This window comes from Pterocles gutturalis, unplaced genomic scaffold (genome assembly GCF_000699245.1).
Source record: "Pterocles gutturalis isolate BGI_N339 unplaced genomic scaffold, ASM69924v1 scaffold11720, whole genome shotgun sequence".
Lineage (NCBI taxonomy): Eukaryota > Metazoa > Chordata > Aves > Pterocliformes > Pteroclidae > Pterocles > Pterocles gutturalis.
This window is the reverse complement of record NW_010140912.1, coordinates 92755-119506: the sequence shown is the minus strand read 5'-3', so window position 1 is coordinate 119506 and position 26752 is coordinate 92755. Positions and strand designations below refer to the sequence as shown.

The 26752-nt window shown below is 41.6% G+C and overlaps 1 protein-coding gene across 1 annotated transcript in view; it reads left to right on the top strand.

Annotated features, from left to right (window-relative positions):
• Positions 1–4003: 4003 nt before the first annotated feature.
• Positions 4004–26752, top strand: part of LOC104469373 (A-kinase anchor protein 13-like) — a gene marked incomplete at both ends in the record, with an annotated part of 114841 nt that continues 92092 nt past the window's right edge. Inside the window, 3 exons of the mRNA XM_010083848.1 lie at positions 4004–4151; positions 14419–14715; positions 24521–24704. Coding sequence (XP_010082150.1) covers positions 4004–4151; positions 14419–14715; positions 24521–24704 — 629 coding nt within the window. The remainder of the gene's footprint in view (positions 4152–14418; positions 14716–24520; positions 24705–26752) is intronic.

Below are 26752 nucleotides of genomic sequence, written 5' to 3'. Positions count from 1 at the left end.
TTTATCTTGAGGTCTTGAATTCTGCATTTGCCAGGGCTGTCCTCGTTGTCCTAAAGGATGACCAATTCCCCAAAACCAGGCAGATTTCCAGAGCCTGAAGTGGAAAAGAAAGATGTTTTTCTGTGCTTAAAACAGTTATTTCTTTTTGGAAGGTAGATAGTATTTTTCAGCTAGATACCGTAAGTGATCTTAATTATTTTGAGTTTAAAGATTTTGTTCACTTCATTGTCATTTCCAAATATTGCTGAAGACATCTACTAAAAAAAAACCAAAACCAAAACACCAACAGACCTCTGAAGGTAAATAATTCACTTTCACAGACACACAAAGCAAATCTGAGCAAGAAGAAATGATTACTCCAAGTTGCTTGTGCTTTGCTTATGCACAATCCCTGTGCCTTTGTAACTGCAGCATTGGAAAAACAAATACCTAAAAAGGTGGAGTTGTCCTAATGCCAACAAAATATGCTGACAAACAGGTGTGTTATCTATCTAGTTCTGGTTTTTAGACCTATTAACAGCATTTGGGCCTTTTTACAGATAATTGCATTTTTGCTGCCTTAACTAAGCCAGAGTTTCAGAGCTGTGCGACACTAACATCCCTTTCTGAATTGTTTTATAGTAGTCTAAAGCCCAAGGTCAGGGCTTTAAACACATCCCTTGGTGAGGCAGACAATCCACTTTCTCCCTTTGGTTTGAGGAAGGGAATATATTTAGAGGAAAGAGCCGCATCCACCTTTTTTACATCCCATTACAGCTATCTGAAACCAAAGATTTTCAGATCTGAACGAGGGAGAGGGCGACCTCTTTCATGAATGGACCAAAATGGAATGTTTTCATTTCCAGTGGGCTTTAAGCCAAGTAAATATTAGTCGATCCAAACTAGTTTTGAAATTAAATTATTCTTATTTGTTGGAGCATTCCAGAGACTGGCTTTGATCTGTCTGTACTTTCACCAAAGGGATATTGGCAGGCTGGCCTCCCATTTCTAGCCATTTGGGATGAAAGCAGGGTTATAATAACCACCTTGTGTGGCAGTGATACTGAACAGATGACATTTTTTGGACAATATTAAATGAATAAAGGTAAACATACTTCAATTAAAATGTTTTTGGAGGCTGAATGCAATAGTGCAGTTGGAAAGTCTTCTACGTGGGTTGGAGGAATTTGGCTGCATTTGTAAGTGATTTTCTTTAACTCCAAAAATATTTAAAAGAGAGAGGTTTGTTCTGTGCATTATTTCCTTTTCAAATAAATACGTTGTTTGAATATAACTTTAAAAAATCACATTAAAATGGGCAGTGGGCAACAAAATTGTTGATAACTGGGAAGTAGAGATGTTTGCTGAAGGAAGATGGTCTTTCTCACTTAGCGCTTTGCTCTTCCTTCCGGGATCTGGGATCACATCGCGCAGGGTGAGCTGTACCCCGCGCACAGGACAGCTCGGAGGTGGCTCAGAAGACACCTGTAAGGACTGCTGGAAGTTGTCTGGTTTGACCATCCTCCAAACGAGGGCCAACTTCAAAATTAGGTCAGGTATCTATATAAGAAGTTCAGCTATCTTTCCAGTCCTGGCTTAGACAGATTTCAGGCTACGTGGAACTGCTGGTGTTGAGGTTTCTTACATGTATTTACACTTTTTTTTTTTTTGTCACTAACTAAATATACAAATTAGCTTTTGCAATAATGCTGTAAATTAAATTGCTTTTCTGTGAAAAGTGAGTAGTTCTCACGGATAGACAGGTGTATTCTCAGGTGCACTCTGTATGGGTTTGCTTTCATTTCACAGGAATTGGACTAGCTGTATGTGATTTGAGTTAAACAAACAAAAAAAAGTACTTTAACAGATACCACTTTAAACAATCAGCCCTGCTGATGAGTGACCTGAAATGTCACCTGCATTTTAAGTCCATGTAAGTACTTTGTATGTTCCTGCCTTAAGGGAGGAATAGTTTGAACACAAACGGATGTAAAAAACAAAGCGCAAAGGGTTTGTAGGTTAAAACTTCTGCTTTTGGTTTTTTTGAACATCCACTCAAAGCCAGATCCATTTGCTTGAAATGGAATATTTAGTTTTCAACTCAGCATGTGAACTGGTCATGCTTGAATTTAAAGCTCGATTTATTTCTTTTTGCACCTGTTTTTATTTTAACAGTGACTGTATGCAGTATATACTGTTGCTACATGGTTCCTTTCTCCCCAGCTGGAAGTCTGGGCTGATATTATCACGTGAGACCTTCCTAAAGAGTGCATTTGTAACTCTGCAACCCCTGGAAATGCAAGCTAGACTTACTGTTCTATTTGAATTTATTGTTTTCTTTCTTGTGTGTTATAAGACTGACCTATATATGTGTTTTAATTTAAGACTGGAGGCTGCTTGTGTACTGCACTGAAAAACCTTGTTTCTATCAAAACAAGGTGCAACCCTGCCCCTGGCAAGAGGTACCAGACAGGCCAGATCAGAGGAGGAGAACTGGGCATGAATTTGGGAGAAGAAATCTGCAGCGGGATGTAAAAGGAGCTGAGATGAGGGAGAACAGGGGGAGACGCGAGACAGAGCGTAGGAAGTGATACTAACATGGCACGGGTGCATGGGAGGGCTTGGAAGGCTGTGATTTTTCTGTGATAATTATATTGGACAAAGAGAAGGGCTGAACTGAGTGATCTTAAGGAGAAGGTCTTAAATAAAAGACATGCGTATTCTGTTGGACATGCAAATTAGAATTACATAATCTGCAAAAATAATAATAATAATAAAAAAATTCTTTCCAGATTTGTAGCCTTAACCATGTGCTCAGCGGGGTGGTGGCAGGGAGCTGGCTAATGCAGCTGCAGTGTGAAACTGGAGCATCCAACTGGTTTTGATCTTGGTAGAAAAGGGGCAGAAGGTCACTTCACTGTCTCTTGTTCTCGGTGTCTTGTAGTTTATATAATTCTTTGGGCAGATAAATAGTGTGTGGTGGGATCAAATGAAAATGCCTCGGTGCCGTAGTAACTGCAAGCTGTACTCTCTTCTGGCTTTCCCTTCCCATGGGAAACTGAAGTTGGTGGATATTGCTCCTGTTGTTGTCCCTGCAGGTGTATGAGTTTCAGGTGTATCCTGTGCTGGGTAAACTGTGATAATGTGTGCCCTTTATGAACATAATTTTTGCTGATAGCAAAGATGAGCAAAATGATAGAATGTACTGAGATACTGAAATAAAGCCTCCCTAAAACTAAGCAGGAGTGTTCAGCCAACAAATCACGAGAAATTTCTTTTCAGGGCTTGAAGAACTGCTGGTTTTGATAACGTACAGAGCTTTTCATCGAGGCATGAGCTTATAGATTCTGAGTAAGAAGAGCTACCACTGCCTGTACAGCCACAGTTAATTTATTTTTTTTTTATAAGGAAGGTGGAAAAAATCTTAGTGGATATGAACCTTCTATATCTTTGTGTGTTTATGGATTGAGGATGAGAGATGCGTTCAGTGATTGAATTGGTTACACTGGAACTATCAACACAGTAGCTAGCTTGGCAGGGGGAAATGTGAATGCTCAGGCAAGAACTGGAGAATTGGTTTGATAGAGTTTATGAAGATGAAGACAGTTTTAGGATTCTGTCCCTGTTCTGTTGTCTTAACTGTGTATATGTGGGGGATACGTATGTGTGTGTATAAAAAAACTCTGTGTGGGCTATATGCTCATGTTTGTCAGACTTGGTGTGATTTCACCATATTAAGTTGCTATTTTGAGTATACCCTTAACATTTCTACGTATCCCTTCCCAGATCTGTGCTCAGCGTATTTTCTAGCTGGTTGGCTGGCTATGATGTCAAGAGTCATGCTAACGATGACTTGTGTGTCTGAAAATAAGGACAAGTCCTGAGTCGTGTGAAAGGAGTATGTGAATGGGAAGCAGTAGCCTTGGAGGCAGAGAAGTTTTATTTTATATAATGCCATTCTTGCAAATGTAAACCTAACCTTTTTTTTTCTTTTTTTTTTTTTTTTTTTTGTTCTTTTCCCTAGGGTGACTCTGTTATTACAGTGCAGCTGACTGAGGAAGATAAAGTTGAAGATGATGTAGTTTTTTACTTAGTCTTCACTGGGTCAACTGTCCAACACTGCACAAGCACAAGAAAGATTAATCCTGGGAGTCTGGAGACAATTTCTCCCGGTAAACAATTGTCTTTCTTTGGATATCAGTCTATGAAATTTGATTAATTCAAGTGGACTTAAATGTAATGCTGGTTTTATTGGTCATCTTTTTTCTCATTTACATATTCATGGAGAGTAGAATGTGTGGCTTGGATGACTGCTTTTGCCTTTTAAAAATCTCTCACTTGATTTCACTGCAATTACATGACTCTGAAATTGCAATTATTTAATGTGTATCTATGGGAATCTATTGCAGAAAATGCGCAATTGTTTTTGTGCATAGTAAAAAGCTTTTAAATGTGAGCAAGTTAATGGAAGACACATTTACAAGATTAGAGATGCTCTTGTCCAAGTGGTGTACAGCCCGGTAAGTTCTAGCTATGCTTAGGATCTGCTTAACTCAGTGAGGTTCATTACTGTAGTCCTGGTGAAACACAGCCCCTTTCCCCTAAATCCCGCTGTGCAGATCAGAGCCAACATAGTGTTTCTGAAACTCTTGCAGTTGCAGGCAACATATGGTGCTTGGTGCCATCCCTCCAGCACAGCGGGTTAGATGGGGTGGGTTTTCACATTGAAGCCCACCACGCTTTTTCAGTCTTCGTGCCATTAATAAAACAAAACAAATTGGCGCAGCATTTTCCTTCGGCGACTTCAGGACCGTGGGAATAAGTATGTTCCAGGCTGCAGTCTTTACCATTAACCTTTCATTCTGACTTGTTGCTATGCAGCACATTTATACTAGTGTGAGAAGAACGCCTGACATTTTCACTAGACACAGTTATAGCTTAAGTGGTAAAGTGTATTTCTTGAGTTTGCCTTTTTATCTGTCTCTTAAGTACTGTTTTATGAGAGATACACATGAAGTAAAATTTGGGCTAAGGAGTTTTTCCTCCTGGGAATGAATAGCTGAACCTTTTAGCCACTGTATTTTTTCATTTCCTTCTCTTTTTGTGCTGTTTGGGTTATTCAAGTAGCTTGGGAAGAGAAGTCTTTTTTACAGTTACTGATGACTGAAGCCCTGTGCAATCAATCAGATTAGTGCTTATTTTCTCTAGAGGTGGGAGAAGGGGTGACTCCTTCCCTGCTTTTGTGTGGCAGGCGTGGGGCTCTGCCAGCCCAGCTTGCAATGATCTCATCTCCCCCTCGGGACGGTGGCTGTGTCACCAAGAAAGGAACTGAAAAGCTTCAGTGTTCCCCTTCAGCCCCCATGGGAACTGGCGTATTTCATGGGATTTCCAGGTGGGAGCGATGCTTTCCTGTCACTCCTGGCCCTGATGTCCCCAGAGCAGCCGTGGATGCGGCTGGTGTGGTGGCTGCCAGGCGGTACCTGAGATGATGCTCTGGGCTCTGCCTGTCCTGCCAGCTCCAAATGTAACTGAGTCACTGGAGAGGGCTCCTGAGGCTCGGTTTGTCACTGGTAGTGGGAAATCTGACTGCTGATTCAAAGGGAAAGGAAGGAATTGCTCTCAGTTGTTCCTTTAGTTCCAATATGCTTTTTTAGAGTTGTGATCTTGTGGTGTGGGATGCTGCATAGCAGTGGGTGCTGTCGCAAAATATAGCTTGTATCAGGCAAAGATTTAGCAGATCTTTCAGAAAGGTAGTCCCATTCCTGACAGATGGCATTGTCCAGAGCTGCAGTGTGCAGGAAGAGGTGACATCTCAGGTGTAAGGAACTATTTGGATAACTCCCTCTTATGTGCTTGTACATCATTTTAGAGAAATGACCTGGAGAAAAAAAAAAAAAGACATTAGTGGTGAAGGGGGTGCTAGGGAGAAGCAGAATGGGAGAAAACAATTTTTTCATACCCTCCGCTGACACCGATGCATTTGTCCAGTGTTGCTTCAGCACTGACCACTCTGATTTCAGTAAGAGCATGACTTATTCCTCCTCCTCCCTGAACTCACAGTGAATCTGTAATCATGTGTTTACATGGTATATTCGGCCAGTTGCCTTGGAGATAGCTGTGGTGACTCAGAGCTGGTGTTATTTGACCTCGCTGCAGGATTAGCTGTGAACAAGAGGTGGTGTGTGGGAGACCAGCCCTTGTTTAAACATCCAGGACCGGGCACTTAGCAAGTGCTCTGCAAGGAAACACTTGCAAACAGCTTTGAGCCAAAATCTTGTCCTTCACTTCCAGCTTTGCACATCTTTTGTTTGTCCCTGCAATGAGAGAGGTGTTGCACACTGCAGGGAGTACAGCCCCTCCTTGGGGACATCTCAGGTGGATGAAGGGAGGGCTGAATGACTCAAGAGCATACCAGTCCCCTCAGCCAGCCTGCCCTGAATGTCCTCTGCTTCCCTTCTGGGCCTGGAGGCTCTTCTCTCATCCTCATCCCGAGTCCTCGGAGTTTCATATGGTCCACAGTGGACTTCAGATTAAGTCTATCAGGGGCTGGGGTGACCATAATTCAGTTAAGGCTGATGTGAAAACAGAAACAGGTTTTAAAATTTTTTTTTGCTTTACTTTTTCAGTATTTTTGGTGATGCATGGAGGTGTAAAACCAGATAAATTGTTTGCTTACATCTGCTGCCAAAATTAAGTAGAATGTTTTAGCAAAGGTTTAAAAGACAATCACATTTAAAAAATATCTCGGCAATATAAGGTGGTTTTAGAGGAGAAATTAAAGAAAATTGAATGGAAATATAAACTGTCAGAATACTTCCTAAATTCTCCTGGTGTGTGTTCTCTATATCTTTAAAGACTTTACCTAAATAAAACCTTACCATTGCAGAGTCAAATGACTGCTGCATTTTTATATAATTCCTAGAGTAATCTGCCTCTTATGCTGTTTTTATCATCAGCCTTAAACGTTAAATATATATACTTAGCAATGCTGTTGAAATCTAAGCTTTTAATTCTGTACATAATAAAAGAAAGGAGTTCTGATTGTAGATGTATGGGAGCAGCTTTTTTTACCTGAAGATGGAGCTAAGCCTAGATTCAGCAGTCACTCAAAGGACAAAATACGTGTATTTTTGTACTTGCTCTGAAGGATGGGATGGGGTTGTTATCCTGCCCCGCTACTGACTGTATTATGAATTCAAGAGAAATAATTTCCCCTTGTAAGAAAAAGATTCTCATCTGAGCTGATCTGTCATAACTTGAATTATCAAAATAAGCTAGTGAGTTAAAAGAATTAGGCAGCAGATGATGCTCTGTGTGCTTCCAGTAGCTCTTTTGCCAGCCTAAGGATGAACCAGGTTACATCATCCAACTAAGCTTCTGTTTGCCTTGGTGAAAAGGTACCAAAACCAAACCAAACCAACCAAAAGTTGCTTTTCTGTCACTGTTAAATGCTTTTATTCTAAATGATCTGGTTCAAATTCTCCATAACTGAAGAAGTTTTCCTTGGTACCAGAGGCACTCTGTAGTTCTGCAGGACAGTTTCAAACACTGTCTCATTGGACACGTCCTGCATGAAGGTCCACCTGTGCGGCAGGCAGAGATGCTGTGGCACTGGGTGTTGCTCTAGTTTGGATTTCACTAGTTGCAAAAGCTTGATTGCCGGAGTTTAAGAAAATACCAAAGGTCCGAGCAGGGAAGGATGCAGAGAGATGATAACCAGCTCTGCTGCTGTGGCTAAATTGTTGCTGATGCTGAAATTTTACTGTTGGCGATGGATGTGACCACTTGTCTTCTAATTAAGTCTTGGTCGTAAACTGAGCTTTTCAGCAAGTCCTTAGTACTGTAGTAACTGAGACTGTCATAGTCTTTAATATGTTTTTCCTTCCCAACATCTCTGTAGGATAGGGAGGGTGGCTGAGACATTGAATGATGAAGCAGATGGAACATGGTAGTGTAGGAAATCTGTGTTAAAGCAGGGAAGTGAAACTTCATTACAAGACAGCAGCTTCATCGCCTGCCTCTGCTGCTAGAGCAGCTTTTCCTCTGCTGGGGAAAAAAAAAATAAACACCTTATAATAAAAAGCCTCAGATCATGATCTGACAAGCAAACCAACAAAACAAGGAATGACCTCATCCATGTCCGCATGAGTCAAAAGCCCTGACCACAGCCTGCTGTGGGCAGTGGAGGCATCTTGGCATCCGGAGGCTATCGGGCAGATTTGGGGAAAACTCTGTTGCAAGAAAAAAGCTCACAGGGCAAGCTGGTGTACTGGGAACTTGAGTATTTGTGTGATGCATCTAGTGTAAGTTGTGTGCCGTGATAATAATGGCTGCATTATTGGGCACAAATTTTGCTTTGCATTCAGAGACTGGAGTGTAGTATCTGGGAAATGCACAGGAGCTCAGTGGAGGAAAATTGGGAGAAACAGTCTTGTACTTTTAAGTCCAGAGCTGCAGCAGCTCCTAATCAAGCAAGTGAAGGGTAAGAGGTATCCTGTCTCTAAGCCTAGTCACTGAAACAATCAGTAAGGTAATTTAGTGAGAAATAATTGCCAATGTGTGTGCTGTTGCGATGTGTGATAGCACTCTGAGCCTTTGCTCTGTAATACCTACGTCGCTTTTTTTCTCCTTGGTTGATCTCAGAAGGTGCTGGATTCTTGTATGGGTTTCAAAGGGGAGGAGGAACAAAATTAGAGGCAGAAAAAGGGCCTGAGAGACTGTGTGCTGGTAGCTGGTTGCCAGCAGTTTCCGCAAGGCTGAAACACTCCTGTTTATTCCAAATGCCTTGACTCCCAGGGCGCTCTCTCCGTGCTTAAGCTAAGGTGGGGAAGCAGGTTCAGTCTTTAACTTGTTTCTTAATTCCTGTAATTCTCAGATGTTTTTTTTTTTCTACTTTCTTTTTGCTAGCTAAAAGAACAGACCAAATTTAATTTCAGTTAGCTTGGAAACATCTTCCTTTCAATCTTTTATTTTACTCTGAAATCCTTTACATATGTTCATGCTTTATTCTTTTCTACCAGACTGTGTTTTCCCCTAGGAAACAACTTTTCATAGAAAAAGCTATATTTCATGAATTACAATCTTTGTACTGGTAGACCAAAAGGGTAAACAAGTTGCATAACAAATGACCACTTGGCAGTACCAGTTGTGGGTTTGAAAATACTCTTAATTATGAAACAAAAAAACCCCAAAAATAGAATAAAACAGTGTAGCCAAGAAGACTTTTTGCAGTCTCTCCTCTTTGGTGTACTTAATTGCTCTAGGCAGTGTAATTAAAAGGAAGTGATGCCAGTTCTAGATGACATCAGTCACAGGAAAAAGTGATTGAATCTGTATTGAAATTATTTATGATGTAATGTGTGGGGTCTTACACTTCTATAGATTTTTAGGACATCTGCAGTCTAAAAGGCCTTGAAAAAAATCTTTCTACACTCTCCATATTAATAGTTGAGAGTTTAAAAGGAAAAACAAAGGCTCCTGTCTATTGCTGGTACTGTGCCTATGTATTTCATAAGGTTTCCTGTGTTGCAAGAGTGAATACAATAACTCCGTAAATCACACACACGCTTCAACTATGAGCTCTGATTTTCAGAACCAGAATTTGGGATTTCTGAAGCAAAAAAGAACCAATTTTCAGATGGCTTCAGGAGATCCCTCGGCTTCCCTGTCCATGAGCCACCAGATGGCAATATCTCTTGGATGCAATTCCAGGAGACTCCATGAGATTCACCACATTTGTTGTCTGGCTTTCCTGTCCTGCTTAAGTCTCTTTGTAAGACCTCTTTCGACCCAGCCCCACCATGGTAACTCAGAGGATGCAATTAGCACCGGAGTCCTTAGTCACCTACCAGGCAAACCCAAACATGTGCTTCCAGCAGGGCTTTAAATAGCTGCCCAGCCTGGGGGCCCATTGTTTGATAGCTCCAATGTGAATTCTGAAAATAGGAGGTTTGGACAGGATTTCCACTTTTAGAGGACCAGGAAATTAAATCATGTTTTGGTAAAGCTCTGTTTAGGGGTGTTTTGTCTCCATGTACGCCTTGTTTAACAAGAGTTTTGCTGCCTCCCTTTTAACCATACCGCAGACCAAAGACACAGGTACCACTTAGATGGCCAGGTCTAGGGCCATCCATTGGCTTGTCTGTTCATTGCTTCCAGCTCAGAAATCTCCACCTTTTCTTGCTCGTTGTTTTGTATCATTATCATGTAGAGGAGGCAGTGCTATCATACTGATGTATCTCATCTTTTTCGGGGATAAGTACAGAGAGACCAGAACCCCTGGTTCTTAATTTTTTTCTTCTTGTGTATTGCCCAAAGCAAGTTTCAGTAAGTGACCCAGTAAGGAATTCTCTAGTTGAAGAGTTCTTGTCTCATTTTAAATAATTTTTAAAGTGTGGTTTTATGTGAAGATGAGGAATTCACTTTATCACAACAGAAGGAGTCTCTGTACCCATTTCTGCATAGACTGTGAAATAGCTTTTTAATTTCTGTGTTTTTCCTGCAGTACGTTGGCACTTCTCAAAACAGCTCCAAGTAGTGAATTGTTTCCAAAGTAACTGAGGAGCAGAAGGAGGAATGGGGTAAAATGCAATGCAGGAAGAATTAAGAGATGGATTATTTGACTTCTCTCACAGTTAGGCCAGCACATAAATGACCTAGTTTCATACTGTGGCAAAAAAACCCCAAAACAAAAAAAACCCAAAAAACCCCCCACCATATAAAGAAGTCTAGCTACACACATGAAAAAGTTATTCTGTGCAGTCTGAGTTGTCAGCAAGGTAGAAACACTGTTGTGTTCATCAGAAGAGTTAAAATTGGAACTAGGATACTGCTGGATGGTACCAGTGTGGTGATGTTCAGTATCTTATCACTTGCTTTTTGATTGCTATTTGGGCCAAAAGGCCTGATTTCTGGAGCAGTCTGAAGGCAGTTGGGAGGGGTGCCGGGCAGCATCACAAACCTGTTTACGTTGTAAAGCCTGGAGATTTCTCTTCCCTTCTATGGGTGCACTCTTGCGTGATTTATTTGGTTACATGTGTTTTCAGCCTACCAGAATGCAAACCTTTATAAATAGGCTCATCTCTCTTCCTGACACACCCAGCATTTTTTTTTTTTTGCCTTTTTGATGAGTCGGGAGGTTTTTGTTCCACTTCTGGGGAAGGTGTATGAGGGTGTTAGAGCAGTCGAGAGTCAGATGCCTTGGTGCTTGCAAAGTGCACGACTTGGTGCTTAACCCATGTTAGGAGAAAGCCCTGCTGTCTACCAGCTGGAGCAGAAAAGAGATGATTGAGAGCAATAGCATCTGTTCTGGCATTGCCCGGAGCTCTTTGTGATCTTGGGCAAGTTACTTAACCTCATAAAAACAGCTTTGGGCTTGTTTTACAGATGATAACCACTTATCTCCTGAGAGTGCCAGAAAGCTTAGCTCACTTTTGATAATGCTCTGGGAAAAAGGGGCCATTGGAGTTCAGAGATGAGTCTAGGTGAAGGAAGCAATGGTCTTTGATGTGAAGCAAAGTGTTGCCCCACTGACAGTTCCTTCAGAAGGTTCATGTACTGAGGACATGTTTGCTTACATCGTTCCTGTAGTGGTTTCAAAGCAGAGGGGCAGAGACCTCTTGAGCAATCTTTTTAGTATTGGCCGTGCTTGCTACTTACTGTCTTCTCTTTTGTTTGAACTGTTTGCCAAAAGTCCGAACCTGTCCCAGACTCTTACCCCCCCCAGTCTGACAACATCTCAGATGTAGAGAACATCAAAGCGTTGTGAGCAGCTGCCCTTTCGAAGAACATTCCCCAGGGTTTAGCAGGATGCTCATCTGACCTCGCTACATGAAAATGGATCGTCAGCTCTGTCACCTTCCTTGCAAGGCTACATTAGATATCTGAGGGAGTTTGAAGAGAACCATAGCTGGCCGCAGGTCAAGACATGGCTTTTTTGTCACCTCCCATTGTGTTGCATCAAACACTGCTGTATCTTTGCTTAATTTTGGGGTTGGTGTTTCACACAGGCTCCATCCAAGGGAACTTTGTGTACATCCAGGATATACCAGTTTAAGGAGACCACATGTCTTGACTGAGGTTCCTTTTGTTGCATGATGGAGAAGCTTTTGCTGTCCCATGGAAGAGTTGTTTGGCTTCATGAGAAGGAAGTGACTGCCCTGAAGTGTTTCTCTGTAACTGCTCACGGACCACGTTTGCCTTCCACTGCAATCCTGAAAGTCAGCTGGCTGTCTGGCAGAGTAGCTGTGTGCCAGGTTATTCTGCAGATGGGATTCTTATGGGAATAAAGGGAAAATATTTTACAAAAAATAATCAAAGGTTTAGCTTTTCTCATGCTATCAAGGAGTCTTTTATTTTATTTCTTTTAACTCTGAATTCTAGCAAAGTTCCACAGCTTTGCATGGGGAGGGAGATCCAGTTCACAGCACTTGAGTCAGCTCCTGCAGGGCAGCATGGTTTTCTCAGCAGGCTGCAGATAACTCTCTGCTTTTGTGGAGCTTTTAAACAAAATTAATGAGCCTTACCAACTCCTTGTTCTGATGTCCTTAGGACGATGAGCAAAGCAAGAAGGTGCAGGGGGAGGGATGTACAGTTCTGACCTGCATTGAAGGCAATTTCCCCCCAAGTCGTCCTGTTCCTCTGCTTCTCCCTTGAATATTTGAGGCTTCTACTGTGAGGATGGGTGGAATTTGTGAATGGGTTTCATCTGGGCTTCTGAAATCTCTGGCCCTGCCTGTCCTATTGACTGGTAATGTATTAGAATGCACGTGCAATGTTTGCAAGAACAGTAGAAGTAGGTCTTCCTACCTTTATTCTGTTTTATAACATCAATCCTAGTGCATCTATTACTTCAGCTTTCACATCATCCTCTTGCTAGTAGATGCCTGGTGCTGGACGGAGAAAAGTTTTCTCCCCTTTCAGCTTTAGAGCCTCCTGGTTGTATTGAGCTGTTGCAGTGACATCCATGAGTGTTTTCCTCCCCTTCTCTACTTGTCTTTGATACCTTTCCAGCTGCGCTTGCTCTCCTTAGGAAGCCATGCAGCCTCGTCTCTGACAATTTTGGTGCTACCCACCATGTCCTAATAGCAGTTTTGACCTTTCAATTAACTTCAGGATCACCTCTTTCAGCAGACGAAACCTGTATAGATGCCAAAAGCTTCAGAACAGATTTGGAAGGTTGGCTGAAAGACCGTGAAGATTAGGGACATATTTTTCCTTTTGTCAGGGAAATCAACAGCAAAGGGCCCCGACACAAGAAGGAAACTTTCCCACTGACCATAAATAGGGGCTTAAATTGAATTTTCAAGCCTTTAAAAATAAATCGTCATTTTGTATTTAATTAAGCAGGGTTTCATGAATGTAGTAGTATACTGAGGTCATGGGCAAAAAGAAGCTTTTCCAGTAATTAGTGCAGGGTCCATGCTGTTCTGGCAAAAACAGCCATGACGTCAGTCCGAGACTGGAACAAGAAACTGTGCCGCACGGTGAACTTGAAACACAAACCTTATTATTGAAGGGGCATGTCTGACAATTACAAGTGCTGATCGTGTTGGACACATAGTATATTTTTCCTTTTAAAATTGCAAAAAAGGTGTTGTGGGTTTTGGGTTTTTTTTCAGTGGTTTCTGAGTTAATGAAATTGCTGCCATGCCAGGGCATCCTTTCTCTTGCTTCCCCTGCCCTAAATAAAGAAAGAAACTTAAGTTATGAAACTTCCATCCTTTCTGTTTTGTAAATATGGGGAAATGGTCATTTCCATGTTTTTATTTAGCAGAAGCAGGTTAATTTTAGTTTTGTTATGTGAACCCAAATGCAAAGGGCAGGTGCAGCAGCGAGCTGAGATCCAAGGGCACGCACAGGGCATGCCTGGGCAGAGCCATTGCTGCTTTTTGGGTCTTTGTTTTAGGTGAAATCGCCGTGTTTTCTGTACGAGCTAAGTGCTGTGACAGCGTTTGAAGTATATAGTTTTGCAGCACTTGGGTACTGCTTTCTGGTGAGTTGCTGGAGTCCTGTGGAGCTGGAAAATAAAAGTTTGTATAATCTGACTGTTTGGACTGTAATTTCTGTTGGTACATGAGCAAAGTCTTCACTTGAGTTACTTAATGCTCTTGAGTTTATTTGTTGCTGATCAAAAATAATCTGGCAAGATAAGAGTGGCTTATATTTCTTGGTTTATATTGTGCCAAGCGGAGAAGACTTATACATCTTTTCCTTTTAAAGTCTATAAGAAATACTTATCTCTAGTAATAAGTATAAATTCCCAAGAATGTGTAATTTAGAGTTGTGACCCTCAATAGCTTGTTCTTACCTGATTTCAAGTGAAGACTATGTGTGTCAAAGGAGTTGCTCAGTTGTGTTTCTTCAGCCCATCTGATTGTTCTCTTTACCGTTTCCCTTGTTTTTGTTTTTGTTTTTGTTTTTTTTTTTTTTTTTTTGCAGGCCATGACTGCTGTGAGACAGTGAAGGTGGCACTTTGTGCCTCTAGAGAAGGTCATCCTGTTCTGATTGTGGCAGAAGAGAGTTTCCAGTTTGTCCAGGATGAAGCCTACGATGCCGCCCAGTTTCTGGCCAGCTGTGCTGGCAACCAGCAGGCACTAAATTTCACCCGATTCTTGGACCGGTCAAGACCACCTGCTGCCGATGTGGACTTTTTGGATGAGAAAGTGGCTTTGGCATTTCGACACCTGAAGTTGCCGGAAGAATGGAATGTGCTGGGAGCGGACCAGTCCCTGACCGGTGAGGACCTCTAGGGCCCGCGTGAGATTCATGGGTTGGCAGAGAGGGAAAAAGCCTGGAAGAAGGGGTTCCCTACTCTGGGAACCCTCCACGTGTCTTTCAAAAGGTTTGTTGGTCTCTGTGCTCAGAGGTGGGATGTGGTGCACACCAGTGTGTCGCTGCTACCTCTGCATCCTATGCTTTGCTGTTCAGACACCTTAAAATATGTAAGGCACTGATCTTTTCTCAGTGTTTTCTTTTGGGAAATACCACAAGTTGTTGTAAATGGTCAGTGTTTTAAAACACACCCAGAAGGGTGTTTTGTTTTGGGTTTTTTTTGTGTGTATGCAATGGTATGTGTATTAGCATCACACTTCTGAGATTTCTTGCAAGAAACTTGTCTTTGTGTAGAAAGTCTGATGCTCTTGGGAGTATTATCCTTGTGCCACAAACCTGGCACTTTTGGTAGATGTTGTTTTACCGCACATGTGCAAAGTGACTGTAACGTGTAAAATATATCTAATTTTTCTTGGAGAAGTCGAGGTTCTGCCCCTGAGGATTTGTATCACATCCCTGGTTGGGTGCCAGCTGGGTGGAACACAGGCGTTTCCCAAAATAAGCCTGAACAATTTTGCAAATAAAAGAAGAGGAAGGTGGGAAAGCCTGACCCTTAACCAAAGCAGTGAGGGCTACTGAGAGCTTATAAATAAACCCTAAGGCTGGCCCAAAGTCTCTGGTGACTGCTGAAGTGGAAGTGCTGAGGCGTTCGGGATGCAGTGGCATGTCCATGTCCTTGGAGTTCAACTTTTTTTTTTTTTTTTCCTGTCACAGGGGAGCTTAAGGAAGTGTACTGAGGGACTGGGAGGGTAGTTCCAGTGTGTACAGATTCTTACTGTAAAGTTTCAGGGTATTTTGGCAAATAGTTTCATGTAAGGAATGTGGCTGGGAGGCATCCGTTATCTTTTATAGGATACAACGGCGTAAACACTTGCAGAGGAATGGGATGTGGCTTGCTCGGCGCAGCAGGCTCAGTTCTGCTCGCCGCAAAAGGGTTTTCTGCAGGAGTTTTGCTTGCTTTATTTTTCACCGACTTGCTGACTGCTTTTGTAAACATGAATACACAGGCATGCAACTGAAGCAGTGTTAGCAGACATTAAAAGATTTGATCATATTTAATGGTTTCTGGATAGACATTCAGATGCTGTCACATGTTTACGAGGAGGTAAACACTTGTTATTTTTTTTCCTCTGTGGAAGACACTGGTGGTTCTTTCTACCTTTAAAAATGTTATGATAATGCAGGCGTTTCTGGTTTAAGTGATAAAAATACAGTCAAAGTGATCTTAAGTTAACGAAAGCTTTGATTGAAGCTTTCAATTGTTGCTGATTTTGCAGGAAGGCTGAGATCCGGTTTCTCTTTTTGACTTTGGTTATTCTTTGGGAAATCAGCACTTGGGGAAATCAGGCCGTAGGATTTATATTGATTTGCTCAGCAGGCACTTGTGTGCCTAGAAGTTGTGGTCGTGTGGGGTTCTGAATGCTAATGGACCTGCAGAGCATCCATTGCATCAGCAGTGGGAAGGGGGAGCTCTGTAGTGGTGAGCGTTTTGGCATCTTGTGTGGAGGTTTTTGTAGACGAAAATGTAAGTAAATAAATATAATGGCATTAAATGCAACTTTCATCCAAGAATATTGGTGCTATAAAATACGTTCCCTTGCAGTGAGTCCTTTCATACATAACTGAATAAGGGCAGTTTATTGGTGTCTTGGTCTGACTTTCAGCTTCTGATCAGCTTTTTTTGTAGAGGCAGATTTGTCAGGTAGTTTTTTTCAGTGAGATAATTACACACAGGGAATTTGGGGGAATTTTTGTGATTGTGACAGAAAAGAGTTGCATGTATAAGCATCCTTTTGGTCATAAAACTCTGTTTTGCTTGAGCAAGATGGAAGAGATGTCTCTAGTTTATGCTGGAGCACTGGATTAGAAAAACCTCTGTAGCAAAATGTAGTGCCCCTGTATTGGTGCTTGTGGGTTAATTTGTGTGTGGGAGAGAGAAAAACACAAAGATGGAAACTGTGGGAGCATTTGAACAATTATGTGTGTTCTGACCAGTGCCCCTCCAGTGGGACACCCCGTCCCGTGCTGCGTCACTACCTATGAACAGCTATTCCGATTCATATTTCACATTTCACTAAATGTCAGCACCAGATACTTCAAATAACCTTCTCAAAGGAGAAAAACCTATAGAAATGAGAACAAAAGAAAATGTCAGATCCCTTCTTGAAAGATTTTTAGCGCTGCCTCTAAGCTGGCATGTCTCTATGGGCTCTTGTGGGTTGGAAACAAAACGCTGCTGTTTAGCAAAACCTCTGAACGCAGGAGTGAGCCGGGAGCCTCAGCCAGCTCCCCGAGTGCTGCAGCTTGATGGGGAACTGCTGTTCAGAGATGGCCGTTGCTGTCAAATGTGTTTAAAAGTTTTGTGGTGGTTGGTTTTTTTGGTTTGTTTTTTTGGGTTTTTTTTTTTTTGGTTTTTTTGTGGTTTTTTGGTTGTTTTTTTTTTTCCTAAAGACTGAAGTAGGAGTCTAGCTTTTGCAAGAACAGTTAGGAAGTAATGGCCTTTCTGCAGGCAGAAGCTGGGTGGAAGCTCCACTATCAAGCACAGCTCTGTGCTGATTTTTGAGGAGGAGATGGCTCTACGTTGAGGTTTCTCCCTGTTTTTACATCCCAAGTCTGACTGGTCTTTGAGCAGAGGATAGGGAGTTCATTGCCATTACACCCCAAAGGGCAGAGAAGCTGCTAAAGGTAACACCCAGCTCCATCTGCTGAGGCTATTAAGCTAATCTTTCAGGTCAGTGGGTTTGTGTGGTGCAAAGTACAGGTTAAGGTCCATGCCACTGAGGGAAGGAGGCACAGAACACCCCTTGTGCTCCTGGGTACCAACAGACTAGGTGGTTGTATCCTTAAAATTTGTCTCCATTCATCCATTGTTATTTCTTATGCTATTGCAGCATCCCACCCTCCTTTTTTTCTGCCCTCTTTTCTAACACATTAGTAGGTTTGACTTTTTAGTATGGAAAGGTGCAGGATTACTGTGGACAAAAGCTATGTAAGAGTCATCTACTTGCTTATGTTTTGGTTGCCAAACCAAGGTCTTAATTCTTTAAGCGTTTAACATTGCTCAAGATTAAAAGTATGGTGTGGTCATATAGCCAGACTGTTAAGAGCATGTCCTTTCAGCTGTGGGTTAGAAATGCCTCTTTTTTAAAAAAAAAAAGCTAGAGGACATTTGCAAACATTCCAGTGAAGCACTCTTTTAAAATTAATTTTATCTGTATGTAATCTACTTAAATTAGCTGTTGCCATTCAACAAGAGAGATTTATTCACCTTCAGTGATCCTGGTAATCTTAAACTCTTTCAGTCTACATTGTCTTTACATTTATTGCTTTGTTATCTCTTTAGGCATCACTTTCATTAAAACAAACTGAAAATGAAATCAACATTTCTTCCTGTATTGTTGTCAGTGCATTTTCAAAACCTGCTATGTTCATTTACAGTGTTCTCATTTGCTTTTTATTTTTTTCATCTGGAACAGTAGAAGGTTTTACAGCTTAAAAAGAAACTGTCCCAAAATTAAACGCATTGAGCAGCGTTGGTTAATCTAATCCCTACAGTAATATTATTGTAGGTATTTGGTTCACATTGCTCAAAACCAAATATTTATTAATTACTCAGGTAGAGTGTAGAAGACTGAAGTTGGTTTTGATCACAGGTCCTTAGTTCTTCACCCAGAATCCATTGGAAAAAGAAAAAGAAGGACTTGTCTGGACATTCAGCAAGCTTTGAATGAACCCTTTGTGCCAAATTTATCACCAGACTAAGTTTTGTAGGACTGGGGCTCTGACGACAAGCTTTGTGTTCAGCAGCCAGTGCTGAACCAGGTAATGGGACTTTGGGAGAGTAAAATATCCTCCAGATCCCACTTAGTGCCGTGCTAGCAGAACTGGGAATGGGAGCACCGAAGTTTCCTGACTTTGGAGGTCCTTGGGCTCCATCCTCTCTTGCCACAGCAGGCAGAAGATACTCAACCATTTGGTTAGATGAACCAGATAGCAAAAGAAAGCCCCCCACGTGCCGAGGATGAAGGAGATGGAGGAGGCAGCGCCGCGCGTGGTGCCGTGGTGCAGCAGCATGTCCTTGGGTTTCAGGGGCAGGTTTTTTTTTAGGGGTTTGCATTGCAGGTAAAGAGTGTGTCTGAAGCCCCTTGGGCAGGTGTGTCCTGACATCCTCCCTGCATGGTCTGTCCTCATCGCTTCTGCCCTGGGGCAGTTGTGTCCTGAGGACTCTGCTCTTCTCCCAGCCATGTACTGTCCCTCTGCAGGAAGCAATTCCTGGGCCTTGCTCTTAATTATCTGTCTGTCTGTATGAACTCAAGTGGCATCCACAATTTCAGAATATCCATAATGAAGGATTACTCTTGTTACCATGGTATTCCAAACACTTCATTACTTTCAGGTGCTATATAATCATGTCCATCTTGATTATTACAAGGGCACTGTAACTTTGTAAAGAACATAGTTGTTACTGCAGTCCAAAGTAGGGCTATTTACTGTTCTCAGCAAAGTAGGGCTATTTACTGTTCTCAGTGACATTTAAAGGTGGCTATTTAAATGGAAAACTTTATATCTAGAAAACAACATTTAATATGTATTCTGAGGACGCATCTGATGTAAATACAAGACTGTGATTTTCTATTTTAAATGACTGAAGAGAAAATAAGCTTACTAGAAAACCAGAAGAGAATATTTGAAGGTATGAGTAACAATTATGGCTTGTTTGTGTTGTAGGAAAAAAGCAGAAAAAAAAATTAGGGAGGATCCAAGGCTCAGGTATGAAAGCTGAGAGAGCTTAATCCTTGAGTCAACTATCAGTAGAAAACAGATCGCTTTCAAAATCTCTTTTAAGTAATAATCTGACAAAACATTTGAGGAAACACTCTTTTCATTTTGCTCATTAAAAGCAAGTGGTGAAACCCAGACCTATGGTTACAGTTTCAGCGGTGGTAGCTTTCTGAGGTGGTACTTTCAGGAGCTGGTTAATGTTGGCAGAGAGTTGTGGTGATCAACCGTGGTATGGAGCCATTCCCCTGGGAGGCAAGGAGAAGCAGGCTCTTTGAGCTGCGAGATAGTCAGCCTTGATTATGGGCAGATAACAAGGAGACCATCTCATTAGATAAAACACTTCATAGCTCCTTAAGGTTAGAACAGTTTGCTGACTTCTGGAATATTTACAGCTTGAAGCTCCCTGAGCTTGCCAAGTAGGAGGTGGGTAGAGAGGGAAATGTTTCTCCCTGGTTTGAAATAATCTGAGTGGATTTGGGTTACAAGTTCAATAACTTTACATACAAAACCTGTAGGGTTGCAGAGTACAGCGCAACTAGAGTGTCACCGTCATTAGAGATCATTAACTTGTTATTTTCTTACAGAAAGGGGGAATCTCTGAAAAGAAAAAGTAACCAAAAAAAGCCCTTATTTTAAAGAAAAAAATGAAGAAGCCTTAAGAAGCCTTTAAAAGTCTTTAACAGTTAGAAGGAAATTTGATTATTCAGAGCTAACATTTTTTTTCCCATGGGAGGATGTTAAACATATGCAGCTGATTATGATTTTCAGACATAAAGCTTTAATCTGTTCATCTGTTGCACTCTTTTTTTATAGTTTCTCGTTGAACCGTTTCAGTGTAACAGTTACAAGTATTTTTTTGGTTGGGTTTCGTATCCTTTCCGATCTGCTGCTCACCGCCTTCTCTGCCCTCTGATAAATGACTATATGGTGTAAATCAACAGGATCTTTTCTGTGCCAGCAGTGCAAAGCGGTCTGTTCAGCTATAGTCCTTGATAAGATGTAAAAAATCCTTTCTGTACCTAAATTTAGTGCCCTCTGCACTAGAGAATGGGGAGCAGAAAGTAATTCTTGTTCAGGCAGTGTCTGAAATGTGCTGCTCAGTACTTGCATGTTCTGCTCAGTCTGTGGCTGAAGAACTATTGGCATGAGAAAGTTTCTATTCCCTTTGATATTAGTGGGAATCGGGACATGAAGATCCTTTGGTGTTTTTTGAAAAAATTATTGTTTATAAGATTAAAAAAGAATTACCCACGCATCTTTTTATTAACCGAACTTGTAACTCCAAACACAGTGTCTTTGCCTTGACCTTTCTTCAGTGCTGTTGTCTGCTGGAGCCTTCCTCTAGGACCTCAATGTTAAGTGGTAACATTTTTCTGGTTGTTGCTCCCCATGTTTCTCAAGGTTTAATCTGTGTATTGAGAACATTTCCAGCAGAAAACAAGATCTTGAAGCGAGATTTGATGGTAGATTTCAAAATTGCCGAGTATATGTGATTTTGGGTGAGAACCAAGGAAGGTCACCATCGCAGGAACACTACCAAGAGATGCTAGCCAGTCCATGGCTATCTCTTCCTTGATGAGACGCTGCAGGGCATGCAGGATAAACTGAGCAGTTAGGTGTGGGTTACTCTAAATAGCAATTTTTTAAAAAGGAACAGTATTTTTTTCATTTATTTAATCAGGATTAAAATTATAGTTTTTACTTAGAGAACAGTTTGTTTTCTGGGATCTGCCAAGCTTGTTTTTTTTTTTTTTTCTCTTTAATGCTTATTCGTTTTGTGCTAGTAGCACCTTAAACCTTAGTCCTTTACTGTTAGCAAAGTACATTTGACAGTCTTCTATGGAAATTTTGCCCGTAGTTACCCAGATAAATTGTCTGTTCGTGTGTCACAGCTGAAAAAAAAAAAATAAACCAAAAACCATAAAAATAATATATCTAAAGTCTTATGTTTTGCCAGCTGGATTAGACTGCCCTGCAATTACGGGACAATAATCATATGTTTCAATTCTTGCCTATTACTAGGAAACGAGAAATGAACAAAACAATCTTGGCCTTTCCAGTATTATGTGTCTTGTATTTCCACAATTTCCTAATTATGAAAAGCTTTTTGTTGACATTCAAAGGACAGCCATTTTAAGATGAAGAATATGCTTGATACAGGGCAGGAGAAGGTGCTCTGGCTATTGCACGCTAAAGCATTTTGTTATTCTTCCATGCCTGAGATGGGCGTTTTACACTATGATGAGACCTTGAAATTGTTGACTCAATTTTCAGCATTTTGTGCTAATAAAGCTTTATCCCTTTAGAGGCAGGAAGGCTGTAAGGATGCTATCTGTCTTCCTCCCCTTTCCATCCAGCAACACTGCCATACTTGATCCAGACCAGCTCTCATCTTATTCCGGGCAACACCATACATCAACAGATGTATTTTTCGTTATATGTTAGTAGTTAATCCAGCCCACAGATGTCACACGCCTTTTAACTGTAGCTGTGCAAGTTCTGAACGCTCCAAACCCTTCTAAAGCCATTGCCTGGGGCCCCTGCAGTTGTTGGATGTACAGTACTTTGTCTCTTTGCTGCCATCATCTGTGCCCATCTGTTAGGATGGCCTCATGCCAGTTTATATTTTAGGCAGATCTTTCCAAATAGGCCTGGATAGTGAATTTGACTGTTTAATACTCTTCGGATGGCAACTTGCCATGTCTTCTTGTACAGATCTCCTGCGCACGTCGTTGTTGCTCAGAACCATTGGGGAAGGGCCACGTGGTGCTGGTGGTCCTGACACCAAGACATCCATCCAAATGCTGGAACTACTGTGTCCACTAATTTGATGGTAAAGAAGATTGTTTTAACATTCAGTTCGGTTGTGTTTGTAGACATCTCCATCCAAATGCTGGAGCTACTGTGTCCACTAATTTGGTGGTAAAGAAGATTGTTTTGAAAGAATGGGAAAAAGGTGGGACTTTCAGAAATTGCAGTCATATGAGCAGATGACATCAGAGGGGCATTTGGATCAACTAGGAGGGGGTATTTCATCTGTGGAAGTAGGAGACAGAGAAGGGCACCCAGTCGGATCAGGGACAGGACGAGTACCTGCCTGCATCTTGCAGAACTTAAAATTGGTATGTGTGTTTATTGGTGAACTGTGAGCTGGTGAGTCAAAGATGCTTCTGTCTAACTGTGAGGCCCTCAAATTAAGGAGGAGGAAACATTTTGGTCTAGGAACCTGTGCTTATGCTTTGCAGGTCTACCCTGCTCAGTTTTTGTGCAAGGGTGTCTGTTTTGGTTAGGAACATGATTTTTCCTTTCAACAAAGCAGCTAGAGCAGGTGATCCCACGCTAGAATACATGTGGTCAGATCAGTGCAACACATTCTTTATTTGAACAGCGGTCATTTGCTCCCACAGGCTAAGAATTTGTCTCTGAGTGAGCTCAGCTATTCCCTTTTTTTTCTGATCAGCTGGAACCTCCGTTCAGACATGCACATGTATTCAGGACAGCATGGTTTGGCTTTATGGTAATCAAGAGGTTAGGGAGGAAGGACTGGTTTGTAGCCCAGAGACCTAATTTGGAGTCATTTGGAAGAGAGATGATGCCAGAAAGCTTTTGGTTCTTGAATACAAATTAGTTCTTCAGGAATTGATCCAAAAATTCAGGAAAAATTGTGTGTCAGGCAGGGGAGAACTCCCTATTTTTGCTTTATTTTTTCCTGAAGGTCTTAATGTAATGTCCCGTAAGAAAGCAAGTAAGCAAGAAAAACAACAGCACCTTGAAGAAGTGATTTCTCTTGGGGCATACTTCTTGAAGAAAAAATGCTTAATTAAATTCTAAAGCCGTTATGCACTTGCATTTTTAAACCTGCTTTATAGGTTTGGCTGGCAACCAAATTAATAACCCAATAAATCATTGCCATGGTATTAAAGGTATTATACCAAGTGTGCTTATTGGCATGGTTTACTGAGACACGGTTGGTGCTTTTGTGTTGTTATTGTCTCTGCCAGTCAATACTGAAATACTTTGTGAATTAAAAGAACAAATTTTTATTTCTCACAGTTGTATTTTTTTTAACCCGAATGCTTTTGCCCTTCATACAGAACTAACGCGCTTTGATCTGTAAATACTGGATTTCAGCAGCTCATCTGGAGCTCATTTCTGATTGAAGTTCTTTAGAGCATCATTCTACGGCTGCAGCTTTTAGAGTAGGGGGATATTTTTTGGAGATTGAAAGCTTAGGCTCAAAAGTGACTTTTACCAAATTAGAAGGCCACGGTTATTAAACATAAAAAGCAGCAGTGCAGATTGCTGGTTCATAAATGCTGCTACTCAGAATGGTAGAGCTACTGTAAAAAACTAAGAAAAGCCTGTCTGAGGCACAATCAAGCCAGGAAAGGAAAATCTTCACTTTTTTCTTTTTTTTTTGTCTACATGAGAGGTTAAATTGTTCTCTTTTATAACTGCTTTAGATTTGTCCTTCAAATGTAATTTATCTTTCTCATACCTTGGGATAAATCAGCATCCTATTAAATAACTAAACTTGTCCGTTCCTAAAACCGGAGAAGGCTTGGACATGTAGAAGAACCCAACTGACCATGCTGAGCTCTGATGGGCAGCACTGCAGCTTGGTGTCTATCATGGCTGGTGATGAAATGGTGGGCTTTTCACATTGACTTCTCTGGTCAGTCTTGCTCTGAGAGGTCCTGAGCACTGCCAGTCCCACCGTAGAGTTTCCCTTGCATTAAAGTATTGGTTTCTCCTGGATATTGGCAGCCAGTGTGTTTTTCCAGGTGCTGCAGGTTCCTCGGCTTTTGGGCTGTCAACTCCATGCCAGCCATCGCATGTGGTGTGGCTGGGAGATGGGGATATGGCATTCACCTAACCCGCAGCCTACAAATTCCCATTGGTTTTTTTTTTCCTTCTCTCTTCCCAGAGAACATCCCTCGGGAAACACTGATGCATTTTGCAGTGAGGCTGGGTCTGCTGCGGCTGACGTGGTTTCTGCTCCAGAAGCCGGGTGGAAGAGGAGCTCTCAGGATCCACAACACCGAAGGGGCAACGCCCGTGAGCTTGGCCTTGGAGAGGGGCTACCAGAAGCTGCACCAGCTTTTGACCGAGTAAGGATGATTTGATGGTTCCTCTGTTAGTTTTCTGTTCTGTATCACACTTGCCTTTGCTGTACATTATCACTGAATAGTATCTAAGAGCCATACTCTACCCTTAAACGCAATTTTTGTATAATTTTGCTTTTACCTTTCTTGCTAGCAAGAATGGGGGCAGGTGCTTAGGATTTAGGGGAAATGCAATAATAGTGTTATGTTCTCCTTTTCTGTTGCACAGTGTTCTGCTTCCAGCTGTCTCTTAAAGTGAGTCACTGTAATATTGACTAATTAAGACAAAACTTATGCAAACACAAGTGAAAAAGCTTTTCGCGACTGCCCAAAAAAGGGGAGCTAGCAGGCTTCATGGTGGTGGTTGACTGTTGTGTTCTTACTTTGCGGATTTGGAGTTTTTTGGTTAAAAGAAATAATGACAATTGTATTGAAGTAAGGCAGCATCTCGTAGAGAATAGGTATCTTACCAGTATAGGTAAAAAGTTTAGGTAAGAATTAACGCAAGTATTTAACAGCAGAAACTATTCCCTTTTGAGTGGTCAAGAGAAGCAGACAGATCTTACTTGTAGCAAGTAACTAGTTGCATAAGCATTTACTGCAGTGTTTTACAAGGAATCCTTCAGAAGATGACAAGTTATTTTTGAGTAGCAAATGTTTGGAGATCTAGCTTTAAAAGCTGAGGCTAATAAAGACAAAGAGTTTAAATAAGTCCCGAGGGGGCTGTTTGTAAAGGAGAAAAGATTTGGTCTGCATGTGTGTTATTCTAATGCCTGGTTCTCTTAAGCTTTATTATTAACTTTGCTTTTCTGAATTCAATTTGCAGATACTTGGGGTTTATGTTGAGTGACTCAATGTCATGTTTAGGAGTCTGCTGTGTCGTCCACTTTATCCCGTGATATTCCTCCATTGCAAATTGTAAATTATTCTGCTTTCTGTAGTTGTTGGGTGGAATGCTAGAAGGCAAAAATATGAACTGTATTGCTGGAGTGATTGCATGTAAGTTTCATCTTCAACAATTTGGACAACCACATGCAAAATGAGGGTGAAGGAGAAGGTGCAGAGTGGGACAGAAGCTATAAGCTAACCTTTTCTTCTTCTACCGTTGGCTGGGGTTAATACAGAGATTATGACAGTGTTAGTTTTTTCTCCGTCCAGTTCAACGGTCATACTACGAAAACACAATTCTCTTGCAGACTATCTTGTAAAATTGGAATGTGCAAATTCGTCATGTAACTGCAGCAAAGGTCTCCAAGGTGAGACTAACCTTGTTAACAGACTTAACATAGAGTAAAGAAGCTTAAGTTGGCCAAAACTTTATTACAGAGAGCTTAAGTTGGCCAAAATTTTGTTATAGAGCTCACAGCAAATACTGCAATTTGAATGCAAGTAGAGCTGGTAATTTAAAAAGAAATGGGAAGTAAACAAAACTATTACAGCAGCTATTCATGTATTTGGTGGTGGAGTGTTTCGCAACCAGTTCCAATACTGGAATGACAGTTCTTGCTCAGTGCAGAGAGAAGAGTACTTGGATTACCTGGCACTGCCCTGTGCCATTCGCTTTAACAGATGCTGCTGGTGTAATCCAAGGGATTTCTCTGATGGCCTTTACAGTTCATCTTTGAAAATAAGACACTGGCAACTTCAGTAATGTTACCGTCGGGATCCCAGATCCTCTTCTTCTTAGTATGTCCTTAAACTGTTCATTATGGTTAGTTTTCTTCTTGGCCTGCTGGGTGGAAATCTAACCTATAAACATCTGACAGCGGTGCCACATATCCTGTGACTCTGAAACCCCTGCTGTCTCCATGAAGCCCTGCAAACAGAAATCTGTGGACACTGGAGGTGTCGGATCCCTTTCTCAAAGGGTGGGACAGTGGTGAAGCACTGTGCTATGAGCTCGGGGCTGGCCGGAGCAGTGGGAGCACCGGGTGACATGGGGACTGCCATGGCCCTTCCCCATGGGAGGGCGGTGGCTGCAGAGCACACACATTCTGATTCCCCAGCAGAGATTTTTTGTTGTGCTTAGAACTTTCTGCAATTAGGTGGGATTG